The sequence below is a fragment of the Falco rusticolus genome, chromosome 3, assembly GCF_015220075.1.
Source record: "Falco rusticolus isolate bFalRus1 chromosome 3, bFalRus1.pri, whole genome shotgun sequence".
Lineage (NCBI taxonomy): Eukaryota > Metazoa > Chordata > Aves > Falconiformes > Falconidae > Falco > Falco rusticolus.
The window spans coordinates 112206054-112228036 of record NC_051189.1 but is presented as its reverse complement, the minus strand read 5'-3'; the positions used below and the strand labels follow the sequence as shown (position 1 = coordinate 112228036).

General features: G+C 38.8%; 1 protein-coding gene across 29 annotated transcripts in view; it reads left to right on the top strand.

Annotated features, from left to right (window-relative positions):
- Nucleotides 1–21983, top strand: part of KIF1B (kinesin family member 1B) — a 96841-nt gene that overhangs the window by 59373 nt on the left and 15485 nt on the right. For 9 of the 29 annotated variants that reach the window (XM_037378600.1, XM_037378591.1, XM_037378597.1 and 6 more), the window contains 17 exons: nt 1438–1528; nt 2295–2446; nt 3023–3201; nt 4178–4315; nt 5074–5322; nt 10757–10875; nt 12661–12746; nt 12890–13019; nt 13346–13505; nt 14144–14234; nt 14815–14933; nt 15781–15836; nt 16349–16549; nt 18525–18633; nt 19253–19319; nt 20739–20823; nt 21086–21191. In XM_037378600.1, the coding sequence (XP_037234497.1) occupies nt 1438–1528; nt 2295–2446; nt 3023–3201; nt 4178–4315; nt 5074–5322; nt 10757–10875; nt 12661–12746; nt 12890–13019; nt 13346–13505; nt 14144–14234; nt 14815–14933; nt 15781–15836; nt 16349–16549; nt 18525–18633; nt 19253–19319; nt 20739–20823; nt 21086–21191 (2138 nt within the window). The remainder of the gene's footprint in view (nt 1–1437; nt 1529–2294; nt 2447–3022; nt 3202–4177; nt 4316–5073; nt 5323–10756; nt 10876–12660; nt 12747–12889; nt 13020–13345; nt 13506–14143; nt 14235–14814; nt 14934–15780; nt 15837–16348; nt 16550–18524; nt 18634–19252; nt 19320–20738; nt 20824–21085; nt 21192–21983) is intronic. The other 20 variants (XM_037378611.1, XM_037378610.1, XM_037378615.1 and 17 more) reach the window with 6 other exon arrangements.

The following is a 21983-nucleotide window of genomic DNA, read 5'->3' as shown; positions in this document are numbered from 1 at the left end:
AGAGTGAATGGAGCAGACACAGTTGAAGAAAGAGCATTTTAGCCAAATAACATTTCAAGAGGGAATCAGAAAATTAAAACACAGCCCTCATACAAAGACCATATATCTTTAATAGTTCCTTTTTTTTTTTTTTCCCTTCCCTAAAGGTCCTGGGTGTTGAAAATCCTGCACTTTCTAAGAGCACAGCTGCTGTTTTTACATGCTACTTCCAGGAAACATTACTTGTAAACTTAAAATAATGTATTTCATGTTTATCTCCTTTCCAGACACTGTTCTGACTGAACTTGTGTTAAATTTGGTGCTATCACATTGTGGCAATGTTAGGTACTATACTTGCTGTACAAAACCGAAGTATTGTGGCTGTTTAGATGGGATGCTTAAAAGAAAGCATAAAGGTTTCCTTCTAGAGCTGTTAGATTTCAGAATGCATTACTGCAAACAGTGCATTGGAGAACAATTTTAGGATTTGAAACTGTGGAAGAGAGAAGGTTGGAGTACAAGATAAGTGGCTTCAAGAATTCTCCTTAAGAACTCTGTAACAGTGAATTGTTGTTGCAACTGTTGTATAAAAATCTTGAGAAGCCAGTTTTAATTTGTGTAATAAATACCAAAGGATTATCTTAAAAGAAAAAATAAAATAGAGTAGTGAGGTAGGCTCTGAGACTAGGAGCACAGAGACTGTGTCTGTTCTAAATAACTTGAATTTGTATTTCGTTTACCGGCAAATAATAAAAGGATCATTAAGTCTTAGTAGCATTTATTTCAAGGCACAATTATGCTGAACAGGAAGAATATGCTCTTACATCAGAAGGTGTCCTTGAAGTGCTTCTTGTGGGGAAACCTCTGCACAACTTCTCTGCCCACTTGCCAGGGTGGTGGCTTTTTTGTCATCTTGTGATATGTTAAATACACATGTGAGAGAGTGGTACTTACATTCAAAGAGGAAAATCTTGATTATTTTTTTTTTATCAAAAGGCAAATCAGTAGTGCTGTTAATCCTTCTGTCTGAGAAAATGAAGGTGAATAATTCTCCCATTTAAAGTTTATTTCTGTGCTTTTCTCTATTTCTGCCTCTTTCCTACCTACCTGAAAGCAGCAAGCAGGTTCCCCCCAAAAAATCCCCTTTTTCCAGTTTTTAGCAAAAATTTACTTAAAAAATAATTCCTAAACCTTTCCCTCTTACAGATAATATGAGCATGTATAGCTGACAATTTTAAAAAACACTACTGTCTTAATTGTGTTGGCCTCTGTCTTCTCACTTTTCAAGGACAGATTGTGCAAAACCAATACATGTTGGTATGTGACCTCTGAGCTTTAATGGAAATGTCTTGATGTATTTGTTCTCTGTCTGTCATTCCATCTGAGGCGTTAGTCTTTCTTAACTGTTCTCCTTGCTTTTGTCTGTCCTCCTACACGGTATCTTCTCTCTCCCCACAGGACTATGAGAGTAAACTGCAGGCCTTACAGAAGCAGGTAGAGACACGATCCTTGGCAGCTGAAACAACAGAGGAGGAGGAGGAGGAAGAAGGTGAGTTTGAAGCTAAAAATAATTTGGATAAAGCCAAGCTTAAAGGAGCAGTTGCTACAGCATCTCTTGCAGTAGGTAGAAAACTCACTTTGGAAAACGCAAAATATTTCATAACTTCCTGACTTGTGATCTTCACAGCGTAAAGATGTAAAATACCTATTCGTAGAATAAGCTCCACATCAACAGCAGATATGCATCCCCAGATTCAATTGATGCACAAACTAGATTAGTTTAACTATGAGCTTTGATTTGGTACTCTTGAATCCAAAGGAATTGATTTCTTTTTGGCACTAACAGAGTTCAGATGTCTTAAACCAAAATAATACTTTTGCCTTTGTTTCCTTGTTTTGACTTCAAAGTTTCTTTTTTCTCCTTGGTAGGAATTCTTAGAACTCATGCTGTGATGTGGCAGTATAACCCCATTTCTGGACAGTAGATACAGTTTATTATTCCCACGATACTTGGTTTCATTCCACTGTTTCAGCATTTGGCTGTAATAATTGTTAACTAATTTAAAGTAACAGGAGTAGAATTTATTTGGCTTTTGCTGTTCCAGATCTCCTTACTTGATCATTGTATCTTCATTGCTAGTGGTGAGGAAGTTTGACTTCACTTTTTGCTCACTGAATAATAAAAATGCAGGGTTTTGCTTTCTGTTATTCTCTTCCAGAAAAGGTGTTGAGAACTTGATGACACAGTTAGTGAACTGCATGTGATTGTCTAGGGAAGAAGCCACAGCATTTCATTTCTGTTTCTTTGCTCTTCCTAGTGCCCTGGACAAGACACGAGTGTGAACTCGCACAGTGGGCTTTCAGAAAGTGGAAATTTCACCAATTTACTTCACTGAGGGACCAGCTCTGGGGAAATGCTGTGTATCTGAAAGAAGCCAATGCAATCAGCGTAGAGTTAAAGAAAAAGGTAGGGACATGCAGAGTAGCTTCTTGTATTTTCTGACTCATCAACTTTTACTGTATCATCCTGCTTCAAACACTCAGGAGTTACTTGTAGTCATTAAAGTTATGTTTCTTGCTTACTAGTTTGGGAAAATCGTGAGTCTGGTTCAGACTTTTGGCTGAACGAACATCCTATGCAAATCTGGGTGATACATTCTTCTCTTCATTTCCCTTATGCTGTTCCTGTCAATATTGTACACGTACATTCAGGTACATCTGCCCAGGGCCCTGTCTTTTCCTTTTTGCTTTTAACTTTTAAGTGGTCATTCATCTTTCCAGAAGTGCATGCTGCAGGATGTGCTAGGTCTATAGTTTTCCACACCTCTGCAGGCTGTGACAAGAAAGGCAAGAAATCTGTACCCAGCTGAAAGATATGCTTTATGCCATTTTGAGACCAAAAAGAAAAAAAAAAAAAAGTGACTTAAAAAAACCCTGAATCTCTTCACAGAGGTGAAAGTCAAACTGGCTTCATATGTTGCCTTAGGTTAGGTGTGTGTTCCCTTTGTGATGCTGGTTTAGTATCTTTTCTTTTCCCATTCAGGTGCAGTTCCAATTTGTCCTGCTGACAGACACGCTTTACTCACCACTGCCACCAGAGCTTTTGCCCACCGAGTTGGAGAAGACCCGGGACAATAGGCCTTTCCCTCGTACAGTGGTAGCTGTGGAAGTTCAGGATCTGAAGAATGGAGCAACACATTACTGGTCCTTAGAAAAACTCAAGTATGTTAATGTTACTGGAGAACAAACTTCATTATATCCAAGCAACTTCACTGAAAAATTTCACCCTTTGCTGTTTATTCTCTGTTGTACTTGGTTTTATTCTGTCTTCCCAAATGCCAACTTTCTGGACAGTGTGGTATGTTTTAAATAACAGTTTTCTAGATTGTTTAAGCAAGTACATTTGTTTTCCAGGATCTTACCTCACTTCCGCATTTAATTTTTGTAACTTGAGGTTAGATTTTTATCTTTTAAATCTAATAAGGCTCATCAGAGCTCATCTCTCTGCATTCATTTTTTTCACATTCCTTTCACTGCAATAGTTTCCTTGCCGCCTGCTTTTATGTAACTTGGTACTATAGGGCATAATTTACAATAAAAAGCTTAAATAAAGAAGATTCTATTTCAATGAAAGTTACACAAATTCTGCCTGTAATCCAGATTTTCATGATATTCTTCCAAATAGGCAAAAGACACTTGTCTTTTCCACATTCGCTAAATACTGACTGAGTAACTTTTGTCCACTAATAACTTCTAGACAAACTATTTTGCATTATGAAACACTTGTTTTCTTCCATGAAATAAATAAAAGTCTTTAATGGCATCAGTTAAATTTTGAATCAAAATGACAATGTTTCTGGAGTGGCATGCAGAAAACCTGCATAAATTACTCAACAACAACATTATGTCAGGATTAGATGTGGGAGAAGAATATGTAGAAGTTTGAATGAAATCTGACGTTTATCTAAGTTTCTGCAGTGACCTTGCCTCACGCATAGTGGGTTTTCCCAGAATCCCTAGCATGTCGGAGAACTAGTACAGCACCAGACTTAGTGGTACAGACTTCTCTGGTCTTTATCCGCCCTCTCCTGTTTGTAATTTGATGTAGGTGAAATAAGTGTACCCCACTTTGTGTTCTCTGCTTTTTTATGACTCGTTCTTTATTAAGTTTTTTTTAATCCCGCTTTCTTCTGCACAGGCAGAGGTTGGACCTGATGCGTGAAATGTATGACAGAGCTGGGGAAGTAGCTTCTAATACACAGGATGAGAGTGAAAACACAATGACAGGCAGTGACCCCTTTTATGATCGCTTTCATTGGTTCAAGCTTGTTGGAAGGTATGTGATGACAATCTCAGCCACTGGTGCATTGGTAACTTTTGTCAGTTCTGGATGAGCTTTGAACTTTTAATGTGGTTATAAACTGTATGGCCACTAGTGTTAGCTGTGTGTGTTGTCTTTCAGGGATTTCTGATAGACATAAAATACAGCAAAGAGCAGAAAATGCTCTTTAGAATGTTGCCAGTTCTGGTGTAACGTTGTAGAATCTGATTTGACTGAACACTTGGTAAGTTATAAGCTTATTTAAAAAAAATGTAGCTAGCTAAGTTCTGTCTAAAGTCACTGGAGTAGGGCTCTGAGAACATGAAGAACACTGGAAACTGAGGGGAAGAGCGGCCCAGGGCCTCGCTTACATGTGTGGTTCGAATAGTCTGGTCATACTCTATGGAAATACCTACTATCTGATGGGTTTCTTTAATATGTCCTCATGTCAGCTGCACCTTTACAGTATCTTCAGTTACAAAAATGTTGTGTTGTAAACAAGATTTGTAGCTTTGTTAAATGGATGTGCTCTCAATATCTGTATGTTCAGCCATGTTTATATTTATTTTTTATTTATTTTCTGCTCAGTCCAAGGATGCTTTTTTCCTTTGTTAGCAATCCTTTCCCTTACGTTTCATTGCAGTCCAGATAGCAGTTTGAAGCCTTTGCTTGTTGTTCAGGTGGTCTCTGCTGATGGCAACAGACGGCTGTTAAATGAAGCATTCTTCTTTCCCCTCACTCTGTTAATTGGTATTCCGTTAACTGATATCTAGCTCCCCCATATTCCATGGCTGCGTGAATGAGCGTCTTGCTGATCGCACGCCCTCCCCCACTTTCTCCACGGCTGACTCCGACATCACTGAACTGGCTGATGAACAGCAGGATGAGATGGAGGACTTTGATGATGAGGCCTTTGTGGATGATACTGGCTCCGACGTTGGAACTGAGGAGGGATCAGACCTCTTCAATGATGGGCGCGACCCGTTTTACGACCGATCCCCTTGGTTCATTTTAGTGGGAAGGTTGGTGAGGTTACTGTGAGAATGGGCAAAAGGGACCAGCTCTTGCTGTAGACTGCAATGGCTTTGCCTTGTGCTGCATAGAATATCTATATATGTAAACTGGAATTGCCAGAGAATGGGTGTGGTTTAACATTAAGTTTAAATTCCTGTGTCTAAGGCCAGGAAGACCTAAATAATAATCGGGAAAATAACACTTAATGTGACAATGTGAGTAAATCTCTTTCAAGGTAACTTAGCTGTCACAACATAGAATGAATGTGGGTTTGCTTATGTACAGTATTTAAGCATTATTTATAGAATGCTGTATTTAGCCATTGCAAGATCACCAAGGCGATATTATAGTATGTGACTTTTTCCCATAGAAGAGAATCTCAGAGTATGGTGGAGGGTCTTTCAGTCCAGTCTAATAAATCCATTTTCTGAAAACTCATCTAACATCCTCTGTGTTTTAAGAGGAAAAAATGGCATGAGGAGAAAGAAGAATGATCCTTTCTGTATGAGGAAAAGAGCATTCTTTGAGATGATTTGGCTTCTTGGATTATGTATGATACTCAGTAGGAAGTATTACGTAGTGGAAGGTCATCTTCATTAAAATTCACTGGCTGGTGGTCTTTTATCAGCAATTTCCCCGTGCACTACACTTGAACTGCTGAAACAAGTTTGCTTAACGTATTTTGGAATATTATCTATTTTTCCAATGTAGATATGATTAAGGCATTATCAGATACCAGTTTTTGGTGTAGACCCTAAGGACAGCAAGTTGCATCAGAAAGATGTAGTACTTTGTGCTGCTGCTTCACAGATAGCCTTGCTCAGACATGTTACCTATGACCAGAAACAGAAAGATTTTCAGTGACTTTTGTGACCCCTCTCTTCTGCTCTTACTCCCCCAGTTCTGCTTATTTGATTGCTCTGTAAGGCAATTTACTTGTTAAAGCAGTAACAGAGGTGGTTACCACAGACATTGTACAAAAGAGGGGGTAAGACTCCATGGCTGGTGGAAGGGAGGAGCAACAAAGAATGGACTGGAGCTTGACTTCATCCTTTCCTGTGACTGTAAGCAGGGAAGACTTCCATGCCCAGGAAGGTGGGATCTTTTGACAGTTTCCTCAAATGCAGGAAACTTGGTTGCATTATTTGTGAAAATGAGGGACTGAGTTTGTCAGTGTTTTGTCAAGCTTTTAGATCAGTTTAGCTGTGCTGTGTGACCTCATTCTTTGTCTTCAGTAGACCTGTTTACAAGCTGTGATTAAAACTTGGCACTTCCTTGATCTGGTCTTTGAAACAAAAAATTACAGTTATAAAGATGCAAGAAATTGCATGAGTCCTCTTTGATCTCTGAATTTGTGTCCTCATGTGCAATGTCCGATAACGTGTTTTAGAAAATCAAATTCTTTCAGGTTAATCTGATCTATAACAGTCAGTTTGGGAAAGCTGTCTTAACTGACTTAAAGTGGTTGTCAGCTAGTTAAAGCATATGTGATCTTTTTGCAACAGCTAGGACTGCTTTCTTGTAATGGTGCTGGCATACTCAGCACATTCTCCTGTGGTGCATGTTCTTTCAGAGTGAGACCTTCAGTCCTTGGGAAAAAGTTGAGCTATTCATCTTCATTTCACAGACTCTTCAGGAAGCACAAGCTGAGCAAATACAGTGCATAATGGAAACAGTCGTGCTTCCTGGCAATTACACAACTTGCTTCCCATTTCCATGTATTAAAAAGAATACTGAGCTCTGTCTCTAGGCAGATACATGAAGCTGCAGCAGTTAAGGGTACTACCCTGAGCCATGTAAGCTGCACATAGTAAGAAAATCAGCTTGGGTTGTAAATTGTATTGAGGAATGAAACTTAGTTTGTATTATCTCGGAGTAGACAGCTGAACGACTTTTTCCCAGTTGTTGGTTTCTATTCTTTTATGGTTCTGTTCTGCTATTGTGCTGATTCTGTCAGCAGAAAGCTGTTAGATGGTTTAGCACCACCGAGTAGAAATTACTTTGATTCTTCAGTGTTATCCGGCATGAGAATTCTACTTTTGAACAGATGAAAATACCTTTTGATACTTGTGACACTACATAAATACTGTCTTGAGCCCAAGGTAGTGTTCAATTTATAACAAAACCCAAATTCCTTAACACTTCTGTGTACTGTTTTATATGTTGTGGAATGTGTAGGACAAAGATAAAATAATTTTGCGGGGGAGGATGTGTGTCATCAGCAATAATGAGTTCAGGTCATTAAGGAGAGAAGGAGAAATTGATCCTGTAGTTATCCAACTCCTTGGACATCACAGTATTTTTTTTTCTCTCTCTCTTTGTGCTGTGACTGTCTTTTATTTATACTATAACTATTAAAGAAAGAAAAAAAAAAAAGAGCTGGTCCCTTTAGCCATCTCTTCTGGCATGCTGGGCTGTTTTTAAGGCTGATTCTATTTAATGGTGTTGACATATCAAGCATTTGCTATGTTTTTAGGGGAGGTGGGAGAGGACTATGGGGTATTTTATTTACATCTTGAATTGATCTGTGTGTTTAAAAAATATCTGTCATCATTCCAAGTTCTGTTGTTTTTGTTTTGATTTTTTAAAAATATTGTTTGTTAAATTTAATTTCTAGTTTTGTTGAGTATGCCATTTTACCTCACCAATCTTTCTGCTAATATAGCTCCCCCTCTTTCAGTCTGCTGGGCTAAGGTGCAGGGGACACTTGCATACGGGGTGTTTGGGGAGTGGGAGTCCTCCCAGATGTGGAAAGAGGAGGATAACCTTAAGATTTCATCCACTCCTGACTTGGTACTGTCTTGTAATGAAGCAGGTGGAATGGCACTGGAAGGCAGTATTGCTGCATAAACCAGTTCTTTTCTTTGTACAGCAAATGTGCCATTGCTCTCCATTCTACAGAAGAGATCCAGCATTTTCGTCACCAAACAGGAAGCTTAAAACTTTCTGTATTACTGCTTTTCTTTCTCTAAGTTAAAATCATTCCAGTGACCTAAGCGACTGAGTGGAAGGAAGTTAAGGAAGTTGAGAAATACTTTTTTTTTTTTTTTTTTTTCTTTGGGATGGTTATTTTACCAAGGTCACAAAATTGTATTTGCTAATAAAACTGAATGCTTTGGCTGTCATATATTGAACAGCAGCTTCAGGACTTTAGCCATGCAAATAAAAATATATTTTTATTTTTCATACAGGTAATGCTTTCACTTTTCACTAGTTTGGCTTTGAAGTAGGAAAGCTTCCGTAATGACTGCCTCTTCTACTTAGTGAAGCTGTCTCTTACTGTGTACATACCAGTGCGAGGCCATTTAGATTCCTTTCTGTTGGGGGAAAAATGTCTGTTCACCCTAGCTTGAAATGTGGTTTTCAAACTGCGTGTGTTTTTAGTGTTGAGCATATGACTCCATACCTTCCTGAACTCCATCTCTGGTCCAGTCCAAGTGAACAATTCCAGTTTATGAGTGACTGTTCTCTTGTATGGTGGGATGCTGCTTTCTCAAATGAGCACCACCTGAAATTTGAAAGCTAAAAATGAAAATGTGGTTTTAGAGAAAAAAAAATACTAAAACTTCCCATTTTGTTACTTAAATGTAGTCTCTTCTCCCTTCCCTTGCTTTATCAGTGCTTACCTCACTTTGGAGCAGACTGAAAGGAATTAGATCCTAATCTTAGTCAAGTGTTATGTTGCAGTTTTGTTGGTTTTTTTTTGTTGTTCTTGTACTGTTTTCTTAATGTTTTTGTTTTGCTGCTTGGATAGCCTTATTAATCATTCTGTTCTCTATTGCATTTTGTCATCACTTTGGTCTTTAGTAGCATCATTTTTGTCTCTTCTGCTCATAACTGACACCTGTTTGACTACCTTGCCATTTCAAGGCAATTCATTCATTCTGGGAACAGGCATGTGAACCCAAGGAGAAATACTTACTTTTTAAACTTTGGTCCTTAGCTGTGTGTCAAGGAATTCAGTTTGGATCAGTCTCCCTGTGTTCACAGAACAAGTTCTACAGCTAATATCTCCAGACAGAGGCAGCGAATGTTGCATTTCTGTCTCGGCCCTCGTGTCACACAGGACTTTCCCTACAAATATTAAACAGTAACAGTTATAAATTCAAGGAATTAATTATACTTAATAATATATATTGAGAATATATATATTTCTATTATATAATATATTATAAATAAATATCTATTATAATATATATTATATAAAATTATATAAAATATACTTAATAATAAAAAGGACTGCAAGAAGGAAATCCAGTTAAACAAATGACCGGTGTTTAGTATAATTAAATATGCATAAATTTATAAAAATTACATACATAATTGGTTAGTCGCTTTAATGACTGGTAAAACTATTGGTTAAACTTCTGTGTGTCTCAGTACTCTTTTGAAAATTCTGAAACAGCTCAATAAATAAAGCATTCCTTTTTTTCCTCTTCTTGAGAGCCATTCTTCTCCTGACTTGTTAGGCTTCCCAACGTCTAAGATTTTGCTCAAGCTAATCTCACTGAAGTTCTAAGAACTTCTGCAATTCATTGCAGAAACATAAAATAACTTAATTTTAGTCTAACTCTTAATTAAAAATCTGTACAATAAAACTTGTTAACTTACTGTTCCAAAATAGACCCTGCTTGTATATAACTTTAAAAGTTAGTGTATGGCAGGATCATCCAGTACTGGGCCTAAACGCTGCTTTTCCTGTTGTGAACTGTACTTTCTAAGTGATTGCTGTTAGAGTACTGTTGCGGTGTTTTGTTGGTTTTGTTGTTGGTTTGGGTTTTTTTCAAGAAATGAATAGAACATTCCTAAAGATATTTAGCTGTGAAGACTACTCATTGAATCTTCCAAGAAACCTAAGAGGGGACTTACGGTTTATTGGGGATTCCTGATTAGTCTGTATACAGTGTTATCAAATGAACATAGAAGAGAGAAAACAGTCCATCTGGTTTGAAGAGTGGTTTTTATGTGGTCACTACAACATTTGAGGGTGTGTGAACACAGTAGATCAATTCCCTTTTAATTTATCACTTCAAACTACACTCATGTGGTGGAAGACTCAAACAATTCTTTATAATCAGTAGCTCCTTAGTAGACTTCTACCATCTTGCTAACAGCTCCATTTGCAACTGTAGTGCACCTGAAGTTACTTTCTATAAAGCCATCATCTTAAATTGTCTCCTTCATATGTTTTATAACTCACTAATGTCAGCCCTGTGTCTCTAGTATACTCTGATAATGGTGCATTTTGTGGCTTCACTTGGCTTTGACACTGCTGCAGAGCCCTGTGTGGACAAGATGGATACATGACCACAGTGCAGGTCTAATAGGTGGAGTAAAGTAGACTGAAGATTTGAGTGTCCCATTAGCCAACCAAATACTGCAGTCTGGTTTTGCAGACGATTGCCTAATGCTGTTTGTGTTTTCTTTCCTTCCTGTTACCAGGGCGTTTGTATACCTGAGCAATCTACTGTACCCGGTGCCTCTTATTCACAGAGTGGCTGTTGTTAGTGAGAAGGGAGAAGTACGAGGATTTCTGCGAGTAGCAGTGCAAGCTATAGCAGGTGAGATACTCTGAGAGCTTTACACTGCAATTGTTTGGTACACTGTAAGTAGCTGCAGCTTTAAGAAAACAGGCAAACAAATCAAACCATTCTCTCTTATAGTCAAATCTGAATAATGCAGTGTTGCAAATAGTGCCTGTTCTTTATTATTAACTTGTCTTTGAAATTTTTTCATTGGCATGAATCGTGTGGACCAAGCATGAATAAATCTTGAAATGATGCTACTGATCAGAAGGTTTTAAAATGATGACATTGACCACTGAAGTTTATACTTGGCAGCTAATGCAACACTGCTTTTTAAGATAGTGAAAGGGCTAACTAGTGTCAGTCAGTATAAAAACTAAAAATAAAGCAAAGTTTTTTTTGTTTCTGGCACCAAGAATTAAGAGCGGACAAAGGTATTTGCAAGTTTGGTAGTTGTGATGACTTGCAGACAAGTTAAACGTACCAAGTGTTTGCTCTTCTCAAACTATCTTTTTAAATAATGTGCTCCTCCATTGTCTGACTGAAGAGCATGTGTAGAATTTCCTGGACTGACAGTTTTTGGTGTACTATAAACAGAAATCAGAGCAGTTTTCCTTTTTGTTGCCACGCTAAAATGTGTTGAGACTTGGAAGCTGCTTTAACATACTATTTCATCGCTAAGGATTGTCAGTTTTTCCGAAGAAAAGGGTAGATAGATGGGGGACGGTAGCTGCCTCATCCAGTTTTGAACTACCTTTGTAGGCATGCAGAGTTTAACTGCAGTCCGCTAGTCAGCTGCTAATATTTTATGCTTTTCCCATATGAGATGAGCCAGTTGAGTTATACTGTCGGTGGTTAGCCATGTCTTACCCATCCTGGTGAGAGCACAGATACTTTTCATGTTTTGTCCTTTCTAGCAGTGGCTAACTGCCAACATCTCTTTTTTGTTTAGATAGGGTAACCCTGGAAGTTTCACTCTCCATGGGAACGTATAATGAAATCTCAGACTCTGAAGATGTGTAAGAATCACTCTGGCAGGGACTTAAACAAGTGAAATAAAATCTGCTTTAACCTGTACAGAAGTCTCATTTCTAGTTTGGTTTGGTCTCCTTGGCACTGGCCAAATATTTCCAAATAAATATTCTATTCATCCACCCAAATAAATGGAATACACCGTGGCTAATAGAAATTGAACGGGGGATATCTCTTGAAAAAGGGCCGTGGCATTATTTGGTCCCTAAGTGAAGCTTTGGAACTCATTCTGAATCTTTTTTTCTGCGAGCATGCAATTACTGTGGAAGAAATATCTGGCGTTTAACCAGGCCTTGTTGTTACTCTCCACAAAGAGGAGGGGGTTAAATGGACAGATTGTGCAGACTGAACCACCTTCAAATTTACAGCGTGTACTTGTGAAGCTTTGTTAGTGTTACTGCTTAGTTTATGGCTACAGAATTTTAGATGGCAGTTTAAATGAATTTATGTGGGTTGTTATGGTATGTTAATTTACCTTGGGTATAATAATCAAGAGTAAATAAATAATCAAAATGAGTACTCGGTTGTTTTGCATTCAAAATTCTCTAAAGTTTATTCATGATGAAACTTCAAAATTTGTCTTGTTGGTTTACCACTCAAGTCCATGATGGATAGATTTCTGCTGTGACTTTTTCCAGCACTTACTCTACTCTGTTGCTGGATGACTGGAACCAGGCCTCTTCTGCTTTATGGACTGGTTTTCATTGTAATCAGAATTTCCATTTAGAAATCGGAGGGTTTTTCGCTCTCCTCCCCATAATTTTTTTTCCTTTTTCTTTTTTTTTTTAGCTGATGAAGAAGCCCCAGATTATGGATCTGGTATTCGACAGTCTGGCACAGCTAAAATTTCATTTGACAATGAATATTTTGATAAGGTAAGAAGTCTTAAAATTGAGTTAGGTTTCTTTGAGTGCAGTAGTTTCTGTTTCTAAATAAATAAGTGTTGTGGGGGAAGAAGGGGATGGCAAAACTGGAAACTGCAGGAATCTGTTACATGCTACCTCATTTAATTTTTCAGAGTGATTTTTCTTCAGTTACGATGACTCGGTCTGGACTGTCTTTGGAAGAATTAAGAATTGTGGAAGGGCAAGGACAGAATTCAGAGGTTACCACTCCTCCGGAGGAGATCAACAGAATGAATGAGCTAGGTAAGTAAGAGATAGGTAGTAGCTCTGGGGAACTTAAGGGAAATCAGTGATAGGGATTCTAAGTGTCCTTCAAGAATATGATAGGTACAGAAAGGTGTAACCGATGGGTTGCATACCATAGATGCTGGAGTTCTTAATTTGAGGAACTGTGCAGAAAAACTGTTCCCAGGTATTTGTATCTTTTGACTATCAGCAAATAATTTGGGCTCAAAAGAAAAAACCCGCAATATTATGTGACTAAACTGTTGCCTGAAGGAATATTTTTAAGAAAAGAAAAGAAGAAAAAGAACAAATGATTTCATGTGGGATGTTTGTGTTTCCCTAAGACTTGAAGTCAGCCACTCTGGATGGAAAGATGACTATGGAAGGATTCACCGAGGAAATTGGTGATCACTTGAAACTGGGTAGTGTGTTTACCTTTCGTGTGACAGTGCTGCAGGCCAGTGGCATCCTTCCTGAATACGCAGATATTTTCTGCCAGTTCAAGTAAGAATTTATCCTTATTTACATTAGGCAATTAATGGTTTGATAGAGAGTGCAAATAATAGTGGGCAATGGAGGGTCTGATTGAGAGCTTTTCAAATGAGTGGCAGTGTGGTATAGCAGAGAAAAGTGCCTTGTCAGTTACTGGAATTCCTTATACGAGCAGTACCCGCTTTGTGTTAGCGTGGTGTTAAGGAATAGTTTTGCAGAAGGGAATCAAGAGTCAGAGTGGACTCTTAAGTTACTATTTTGTATGTATCTTTTAAGTTTTTGCTTGATAATGGCTTTTAGTGTGAAAACTACAATATTGGATTGTACATATGCTCAATTGCAATGAAAGCTACATGACCCTTGAGTATATCAGTAGCTCTTAAGTAAAAGGGTTCTTTGTCTTAGTTTCATAAGAAAGAAGAAAAAATGGGAGTAATAAAGACATAAAACAAGTACAGGAATTGTGCTCCCAGAGGCTAGGGTATTCCTGGCTTTAAGTCATCACTCAACTCCCTGCAAAGTTCTAACAGAATAAATTAATGGGTTTCCTTTCAGTGTTGGGTTCACAGCACAGCAATCTTTGCTAAACTGTTCTGTAGTGGTTTATTTTTGTTTTATTTTTTGTTGTTTTGTTTTTGCTTTTTTTAAAGCTTTTTACATCGACATGATGAAGCTTTCTCAACAGAACCTCTCAAAAACAATGGTCGAGGGACTCCCCTTGGGTTTTACCATGTTCAGAATGTAAGTAAAACTTTACAGGAATAGTAAGTGCCTGTTTTAGCACTGGGGAGTTGTGTGTATCCTTCTTGTTAATCTCAAGAGAGGTGTATGGGGATAAGGGGGACAAGGGGAATGATTAAGAACAGGCAGTAGGAGGAGTGATCAGGTGACTGATATGGTGCCCAGTGGAGAACAGAATGCAGAATGGTTCTGTGTGGCAGATTTAACTCTGCTGTTTCACCTCTACTTCATGCCTTTGAATTCTGTTGCCTTTCCATGGTATTTAATAAAAGCAGTCTAGAATTCAGGAAATAAAATATGTGTGAATAGCAGTGTTCTTGATCTCAGATGAACTGAACATACTGTTCTTATGGTCTGTGTAATCCTTTGGTTACATGCAGTCACCTCCAGCTTAAATGCCTGATGTTGAGGTTTTCATTTTCTCCTGTATTAGAGAGTAGAATTAATGCCTAAATCAAAAAGGAATGCAATTACTTTTACTGTGAGTGGCATTAAACCATGTGAAAAATACAAACTCCTAAAATTCACGCTTAGATTTCTTTTTTGCAAGTCTCATTTTCTTTCTTACTTTGCTTAATAGATTGCTGTTGAAGTGACAGAATCGTTTGTGGAGTACATCAAAACAAAGCCTATTGTGTTTGAAGTCTTTGGGCATTATCAGCAACATCCTCTCCATCTGCAGGGACAGGATCTCAACAGGTATTGTTCGCTGCTCTGGCATGAAGGCTGCCTGCAGTCACGCTCGCGTTAGCTCTGCAGTTCAGGCAGTACTTTCTCATACTCCTGAAATTATATAGTCACACCCTCACGACTAGGATTCCTGAGCAAGGTCAGAGTGCTGGCAGGCACCTTTTTGCCCAGTGCAGTATGTTTTGTTAGTGAGTGATGGAATTGCTTTGCCTTCTCAAACATGGAAAGCTGTTTGGCCAATACAGTTGCATCCATGCTACAAACACTGTGGTGATAGAACATTGTACTCAGAATTTCAGCAGTGGTCTTGGTGAGTTCTGGGTAAACCTCACCAGTGTTCCCAAGATGCAGTGCCTTGACATAGTCATGCCTGAGCATTTGAATTTTTGGAATCAGGGAAAGGGCCCCTAGCTGTCATCATCTTCATAGCTATAAGGGAAGAGGCTATTGAAGCACATGCTGGTTTTAAGAGGAAATGTCAGCTAAGACTCGTTTCTTTCTTTTAAGTTATTTTGGGAAATGTCTGTAGTCTACTTAAATTTTCAGTGCAGAATGGGGGTAGAGCAGTTGGAAATTGTAATTTTTTTAAAAATTTATTATTTTTTATTACTGACAGGTAGGATTAATTAAGATAGAGAAAGGACATAGGTTAGTCTGAGGAGTGTGCTGACTCCACTTGTTTTCCTGACAGGTGGTATTTACCTGTCTTCATGCGATTGTGAGGATATTTTTAGAGACAAAAATGGGTGGAGGGACTCTACGAGTGTGTGTGTACATAGATGCATCTTTGTGTATCTGTATATGTTTTTCATGATTAGCTGCCTCTATACTGATAACTCTTTTCATTTCTCTGTAGTCCTCCACAGCCTTCCCGAAGATTCTTTCCTCCCCCTATGCCACTCTCAAAGCCAGGTGAGAACAGTTCTCTGATTCAGTACATCACATGTCTGCTACCGAAAGTGAAGGTTGTAGCGTATTCATAAGCTATTCAGGACACCAAGAAATGCAGTGGAGTGGATGTTGTGAAGGGCATTAGTCTGCTGGCAGTCTTCCTTTTGTTTGTGTTCTTTTCAACCTCTGTTTGCAGGAAGTGCTTCTTGGTTCACTAAAGGGTAGAACTTCATTCCTTAGGTGTTCACCATATTCCATCAGCTCTGGCTAGGGCTCTTTATGTGCTTACTGAGCACTTGACTGGAAATTTGCTTATTCATTAACTGCTTCATCTTTTTGCTCTCTCAACATTCTTCTTTAGTGAGTCAGTCTTGTTGAAATGATCCTTTTTTTTTCTTTGCTTAATTGTAATAATGCATGCTGAACTCCTGTGTTTTTTTTCCATTTCACCTATTAATTTCCGCCTCCTCCAGCTTTCTCTCACCTGCCCATTTCTACATCCTTTTTTTGTGTGTGTTCCATTCCCTTTGCAGACCATGAAAGAAAAATTGAATTGATTAGGTATCTTATGTCTGGCTATGTAAACGTGCATGTGCTGAACACGCTATCCGAGCATGCCAACGTGCTTGCATCCTCTGCTGTGGCTGCTTTCCAGGATGGAGCTGACCAGCTGCCACCTTTTCTCTTTCTGCCTATTCCCAGTTGTCAGAGTGAGCGGGCTCCTAAACGAGATGGTTAGTAGCCAAACTTGATCTGTAGTAGATGTAGAAGTAGTTCCAACATGTGCTGCAGAATTCCGTTTTCCTTTATCATGTAACGTTCTTGGGACTAGAAACAGCCATGACTGCAGTCATGGAAGGTGATGCTGTGCTTAAGTTTAGGGCTATTCTAGAGAGAACCATATAGTCTATGAACTCCAGTGCTAGGTATTGCAGATTTTTCTGTGTCGCTGGATCTATTCCTTGAAACTTCCTGGACCTCTTGATATTTTTTTTGGTGTGTTCTGTACATAGGTTTCTGATACTGGGATGAGAGATGCTGCACATGAAAAAACAGCTATGTAGAGAAACATTCTGCTGTGTTCCATATAGGTTTCCTTTTTGCTCATCATGTTGTGGTGGTTTTTTCTCCTACTAACATTGCCGTTCCTCGTTTACATTTTTATTTGGTTTTATTTAAAACAAACACACAAAAAAGACAACTCGTTGGTTATTAATTCTGCCAGAGCAAGTCCATGAGAACCTTTAGAACTGGCTTTCGTGTTTAGTTAAATGTGTCTTTCTGTTGTTTTTCTCTTCTGAATCTTTTGGGTTGCTCTGCTTAGCAATAAACTTGATTGACTTGTCTTTGATGTACCTCTCGCTTTAAGTCCAGCTGTAATGAATTCATGTGCAGCTATGTGATGTGATATGCATGTAAGAGAGTGAGTGCCCTGAGTAATGAAAGGGAGGAGTAAATGGTGACACAGAAGCTTGCTGCCTAGTGTGATGGAGTTGTAGTGCTGTAAATAACAGATTCTTGTCTGTTATAAATCTGTCCATCTGAGGTAGCTGCGATTTTTACCCAGAGAAGAAGCAGAATTCACTTTTTTTTTTTTCCAAAAGAGACTGCACAGGCACACGTATAAGGACTTTTTCTTGACTGGGGACTGTTAAGCCCTTCCGCTGCACTGGAAATTAAGTTGTGGTGGAGGCTGAAGGATACACAGAGGTGTGAAGATCAGAGAACCTAGAAGAATACTTGAGCAAGGGAAGAATGGGGCTGGAGGGGCTAGAAGGGAGAATAATTATTTGGCTTAATAAAAACAATAAAGTTAGTATGTGAAAGGAAAAAAAAAAAGGAAAATCAATTGCAGAGTTACAAAAATACCTGTCAGAGTACACAGGAACTAGGCTTTTAAAATATTCCCTTTCACAAAAATTAAATGAATGAGTAGATAAGAGAGGTCATGTAATGATAGCTAAAAGATCCGATCTAAGTATATGTGAATGGATATCGGATTATTTCTAGATTTCAGTTACCCTGTTATTTTTTTTAACATGGTTTATCCCTACATTTGTATGAAAGGAATTAGAGAGGATCTGGCCAGTAGTAGTCACTAATACTAAAATGTAAGGAGCCCAGAAACATATCTTGGCAGGATTATGGCTCTGGAATAAGTCTTGTTCAGCCTTTTTACATATTATCTAAAGTGGTTCAGGAGACTAGCATTTGTAACATGAAGAAGCAAAGACTGAAGTTTTAAGTTCCTCTTCCCCCCCTCCCCCCCTCCCCCCCCATTCTTCCCCCCACCTTGTGTATGGGGGGGGAAATGTACTTTATTGGTGAGTAATGTTGTAGAAGAACAGACCTAAGTAATTCCAAATCACAAACTGTTGTACGTCAGTTACTTCATGGCTTATTTGTGGAAACTTTTTCTGTGGATCTAGAGAGACTGCCTATTTTTACAAGTTTTTTTGGATACAGTTTTGGTTTTTTATTTGTGTTGGTTTTTTTTCTTTTCATCTAGTAACTTACATTTTAAAAAAACAACACTTTGAGAAATGATTGCTGTAAGCAACATAATTTTCATGGAAAAAGATGTTGTCTGCGTATGTACATAGAATACGTAGGATCACTGAAATGACTTGTTTCTGTGAGCCCTAGGGTAAGCTTTACTTGTTCAGTCTTTGTAAACCATTCCTTTTCCTCTTTCTTTTTATTTTTAAGTGCCAGCTACAAAACTAAATACTATGAGCAAACCCAGCTTGGGCCAGAGTGTGAGCAAATACGACCTCCTTGTGTGGTTTGAAATCAGCGAATTGGAGCCGACAGGGGAGTAAGTCCAGTATTAATCCTTTATGTTTTAAGAAGAGTCATTTATGGGAGTTTGATCTTTTGCCCTTTGTTCTGGTCAGACCAGGCTGATGTTCAGCAGTCGTTATTGGGCAGTGGCCTGGGTGGTCTGTAGTGATCGGGTGTAAATTCTGGTGACATTGGTTGTCCCCACTTGAAAGGGCTGAAGAGATAAAATGACATTTCTTTCACGCTTCAAGTAATCTTTCCATTTTGAAAGCCCGTGCACAACAGCTGAACAGGCACTGGGAAAACTTACCCGATGCAGGCAATGAGTTTAGATTCTTTGGGTCACTAGAGATTTTATGCTCCAGAAGTCATCTACCAGGCCCTGTTTTATGTTCACCTCTGCTACAGAGAAGGTTTTTCCCTGACAAGTTTTAGGGATTATATTGAGAAGCGAGTTCCACAGAGTTTTCCAGAAGTACTGGAAGTGCAGTGTATGATACTTCTGTATTTTACTGATGCTCTGGTGAATAAAGAGTCTAGTCTGGGAGTCAGCAGAAGCACTCATTTCTTCAGGTACTATATGGAGAGGTAACTGTTGGCAGTCACTGTACTAGTATATCTTTCCTGCCTCTTGATTTCACTCTCTCACACAGGTATATTCCTGCTATTGTGGACCACACTGGAGGCTTGCCCTGCCAGGGGACATTCCTCCTTCACCAGGTACTAATGAAGGCTGTAGAGCAGCAAGTTTCATCTCTGTGGGGGGTTAGAATGCTAATGGCTGGATTTTGCATCTTCCATGTCCCTTCCTTTCCTACGCAGCTGTCTAATGATAGCTGTAGGGTCAGCCATCCTTCAGTCTGTACTTAGTCTGTTAGCTTTGGGCTACGAAGAGAGTACGTTTGGCCCCTAGTGTATTGCTGTTTCCTTATCAGTGTGCATCCCACTCATGAAAGATGAAAGCTTTTCAAAAAGCAGGAACCTTTGGAACCAGATTTGTGCCTTTAGTGTTCTCCAGCATCTCTACCAAGGACCCAGAAGGATCTTGTGGACTCAGTTTTCGTTGGTTCTTTCTCACTGCATGTGGCTGTGAGACAAGTCTACAAAATGACTGTGTCTCTGTGCATTTTAAATGCCTGTAATAATCCTTAATAATAATTTGTCTTTAGCTAGATTCTAAAGATAAATCTCAGTTAAATATTGTTTATAAGTTTGTTATGGTTTTCTTCTACTCTCAAATTCTCAGTTCTTTTCCATGGAGTTTACTTTGACTTGCATTTCCTCTTTCTTAAAATGATAGGAACAGTCCGTATAGCTTAGGAATAATAATCGTATTCTAATAATTTCCTTTTAAAAAAAAAATAATGTTGCTCAGTTCTAGATTTACTAATGTGCTCAGCAGTTACTCCCAGTTCAAACCAGAGTAATTCTAACCTGTGTAGTTCCATTGCCAAGTCCACAATGCAGGCAAATGTTTATCAGCTTCTTTGGAAACAGTTGCATGCAAAGCACCTTCTCCCTGGATAGTTGTCCTCTACGTTTTGAAGAGTGAAACCTGTTGCAACCAACACTTGGGAATTTTTCTTTTTTAGATGTGGTGTTTACTTCTATTCTACAGTTGTACCTTCTTTCCAGCTATTACAGAGTTTTACAATATTTTGGCTCATAACAGATACATGTGACAAAGGAGGAGAATATCTGCATGAGTAGTTTCTCTTTTCTAGTAACTTCTTTTGGTATATATGTTCTGTTTTGGTATATACACTTTAATGTAACGTATAAGTACATAAGAACACATTACTCAAGGATTTGCTTGGTTTTGTGGTCAACTGATACATCCCAGGGACCATACATACCTTCTTTGAGAGTGTATCAACAGTTTAAGGACAATTTTAGGTTAAATCCTCTGCCTTTGTGGAATGAGGAGGGAGAACTGTAAATTCTGTTATTTAGGAGAGTGTAATGTTTCTCTTAAGTCAGTTTTAGGGTCCTGAAACATAGGTGCTTGTTCACAGTTTCAGACTAATTTAAATGATCTTATTTGCTTCGTTTTTGCAGTATAATTGCAAAATAATGATGTTAGAGTATGTGTGTTGGTGGGGAATGCTTCACCAATGTTTTGGTTTTGAATTCTACCAGGGAATCCAGCGTAGAATCACAGTCACCATTATCCATGAGAAGGGCAGTGAGTTGCACTGGAAAGATGTGCGAGAGCTGGTTGTCGGTGAGTGTATTGTTTTGCATGTTGCTGTGTAAGGAAGAAAAAGTACTAACGGTAATTTCTTTTTGTATTGGATTCTGACATCTTTATGAATATTGGCTGTGAGGGGAGAATTTTGAAAAATATCCAGAGGAAAAACTGAAGTTGTGCAACTTCCACTTAAAGCTGCTTGTTAATCATATAGTCTGAAATTATATTTGGGAAAACACATTCATTCTGTGTTTCAAGTTTAATTTTAGTTGACTCCCCCTTCTACCTTTTTCAGGGCGTATAAGAAATAAACCAGAGGTAGATGAAGCTGCTGTGGATGCTATTTTGTCTTTGAATATTATTTCTGCAAAATACCTGAAGTCCTCTCACAGCTCCAATAGGTAAGTGAGTGAAGTGAGCACTCTAGGAGGAATCTGAAATTTCTTTGACTTCTGAGATACTGGCAGGATGTTTGGAAAGCTGGGAATATTGCTGATTGTTAAATGTAGAACTCTGTGGGCACAGGGCATACAGATCGAGAATCAATGTTACCATGAACTCTTGCTAAAGGTGAAGCCCATTGGTCTACATGGAGGATTTCTTGATAATGCATTTGAATTACTTTCCATGTGTAAGCACCAAAAAGGGAGGACAGAAGGGAACAGCTTAAGGGAGTCTTGGAATTTAACCCAGAACTTTTTCTACTGACATCAAAGTTTGTTGCTAGAATACAGCATTGAAGTACAAGGGCAGTCTCGGGGGATATATTTATGGATGTGTACATACCTATATTATTCCTGGAACAAGGATGTGACAGTTTAAGCAAGAGCCATGCTTTGTAAATTGAACTTAATGGTTTGTGGGTTTATACAGATGGACTCCGGCCCTAAGAAGGGGGTGTCTGTTCCGTGGAACTGGTTGCTGCAGCGGCCGGGCCCCTGTCTGAGAGGTTTGGGGCTGTGTGCGCTGCCTCATTAGGGTGCATTGCTGTACAGATCAGGCGGATTCTGCATTGTTTGGCTTCAGCGTCTGCAACAAAAGGGCAGCGAAGCAGAATGCTGCATTGCCGGCACAGCCTCTCCCTGCTCTGACATCAGCCAAGTCACTTGACCGCTCCATGGCTCTGTTTAGCTGGTGCAAAGCAGGAATATCTCGGAAATTTAACTATGAATGAGTGTTTCCGGAGGGGTTGT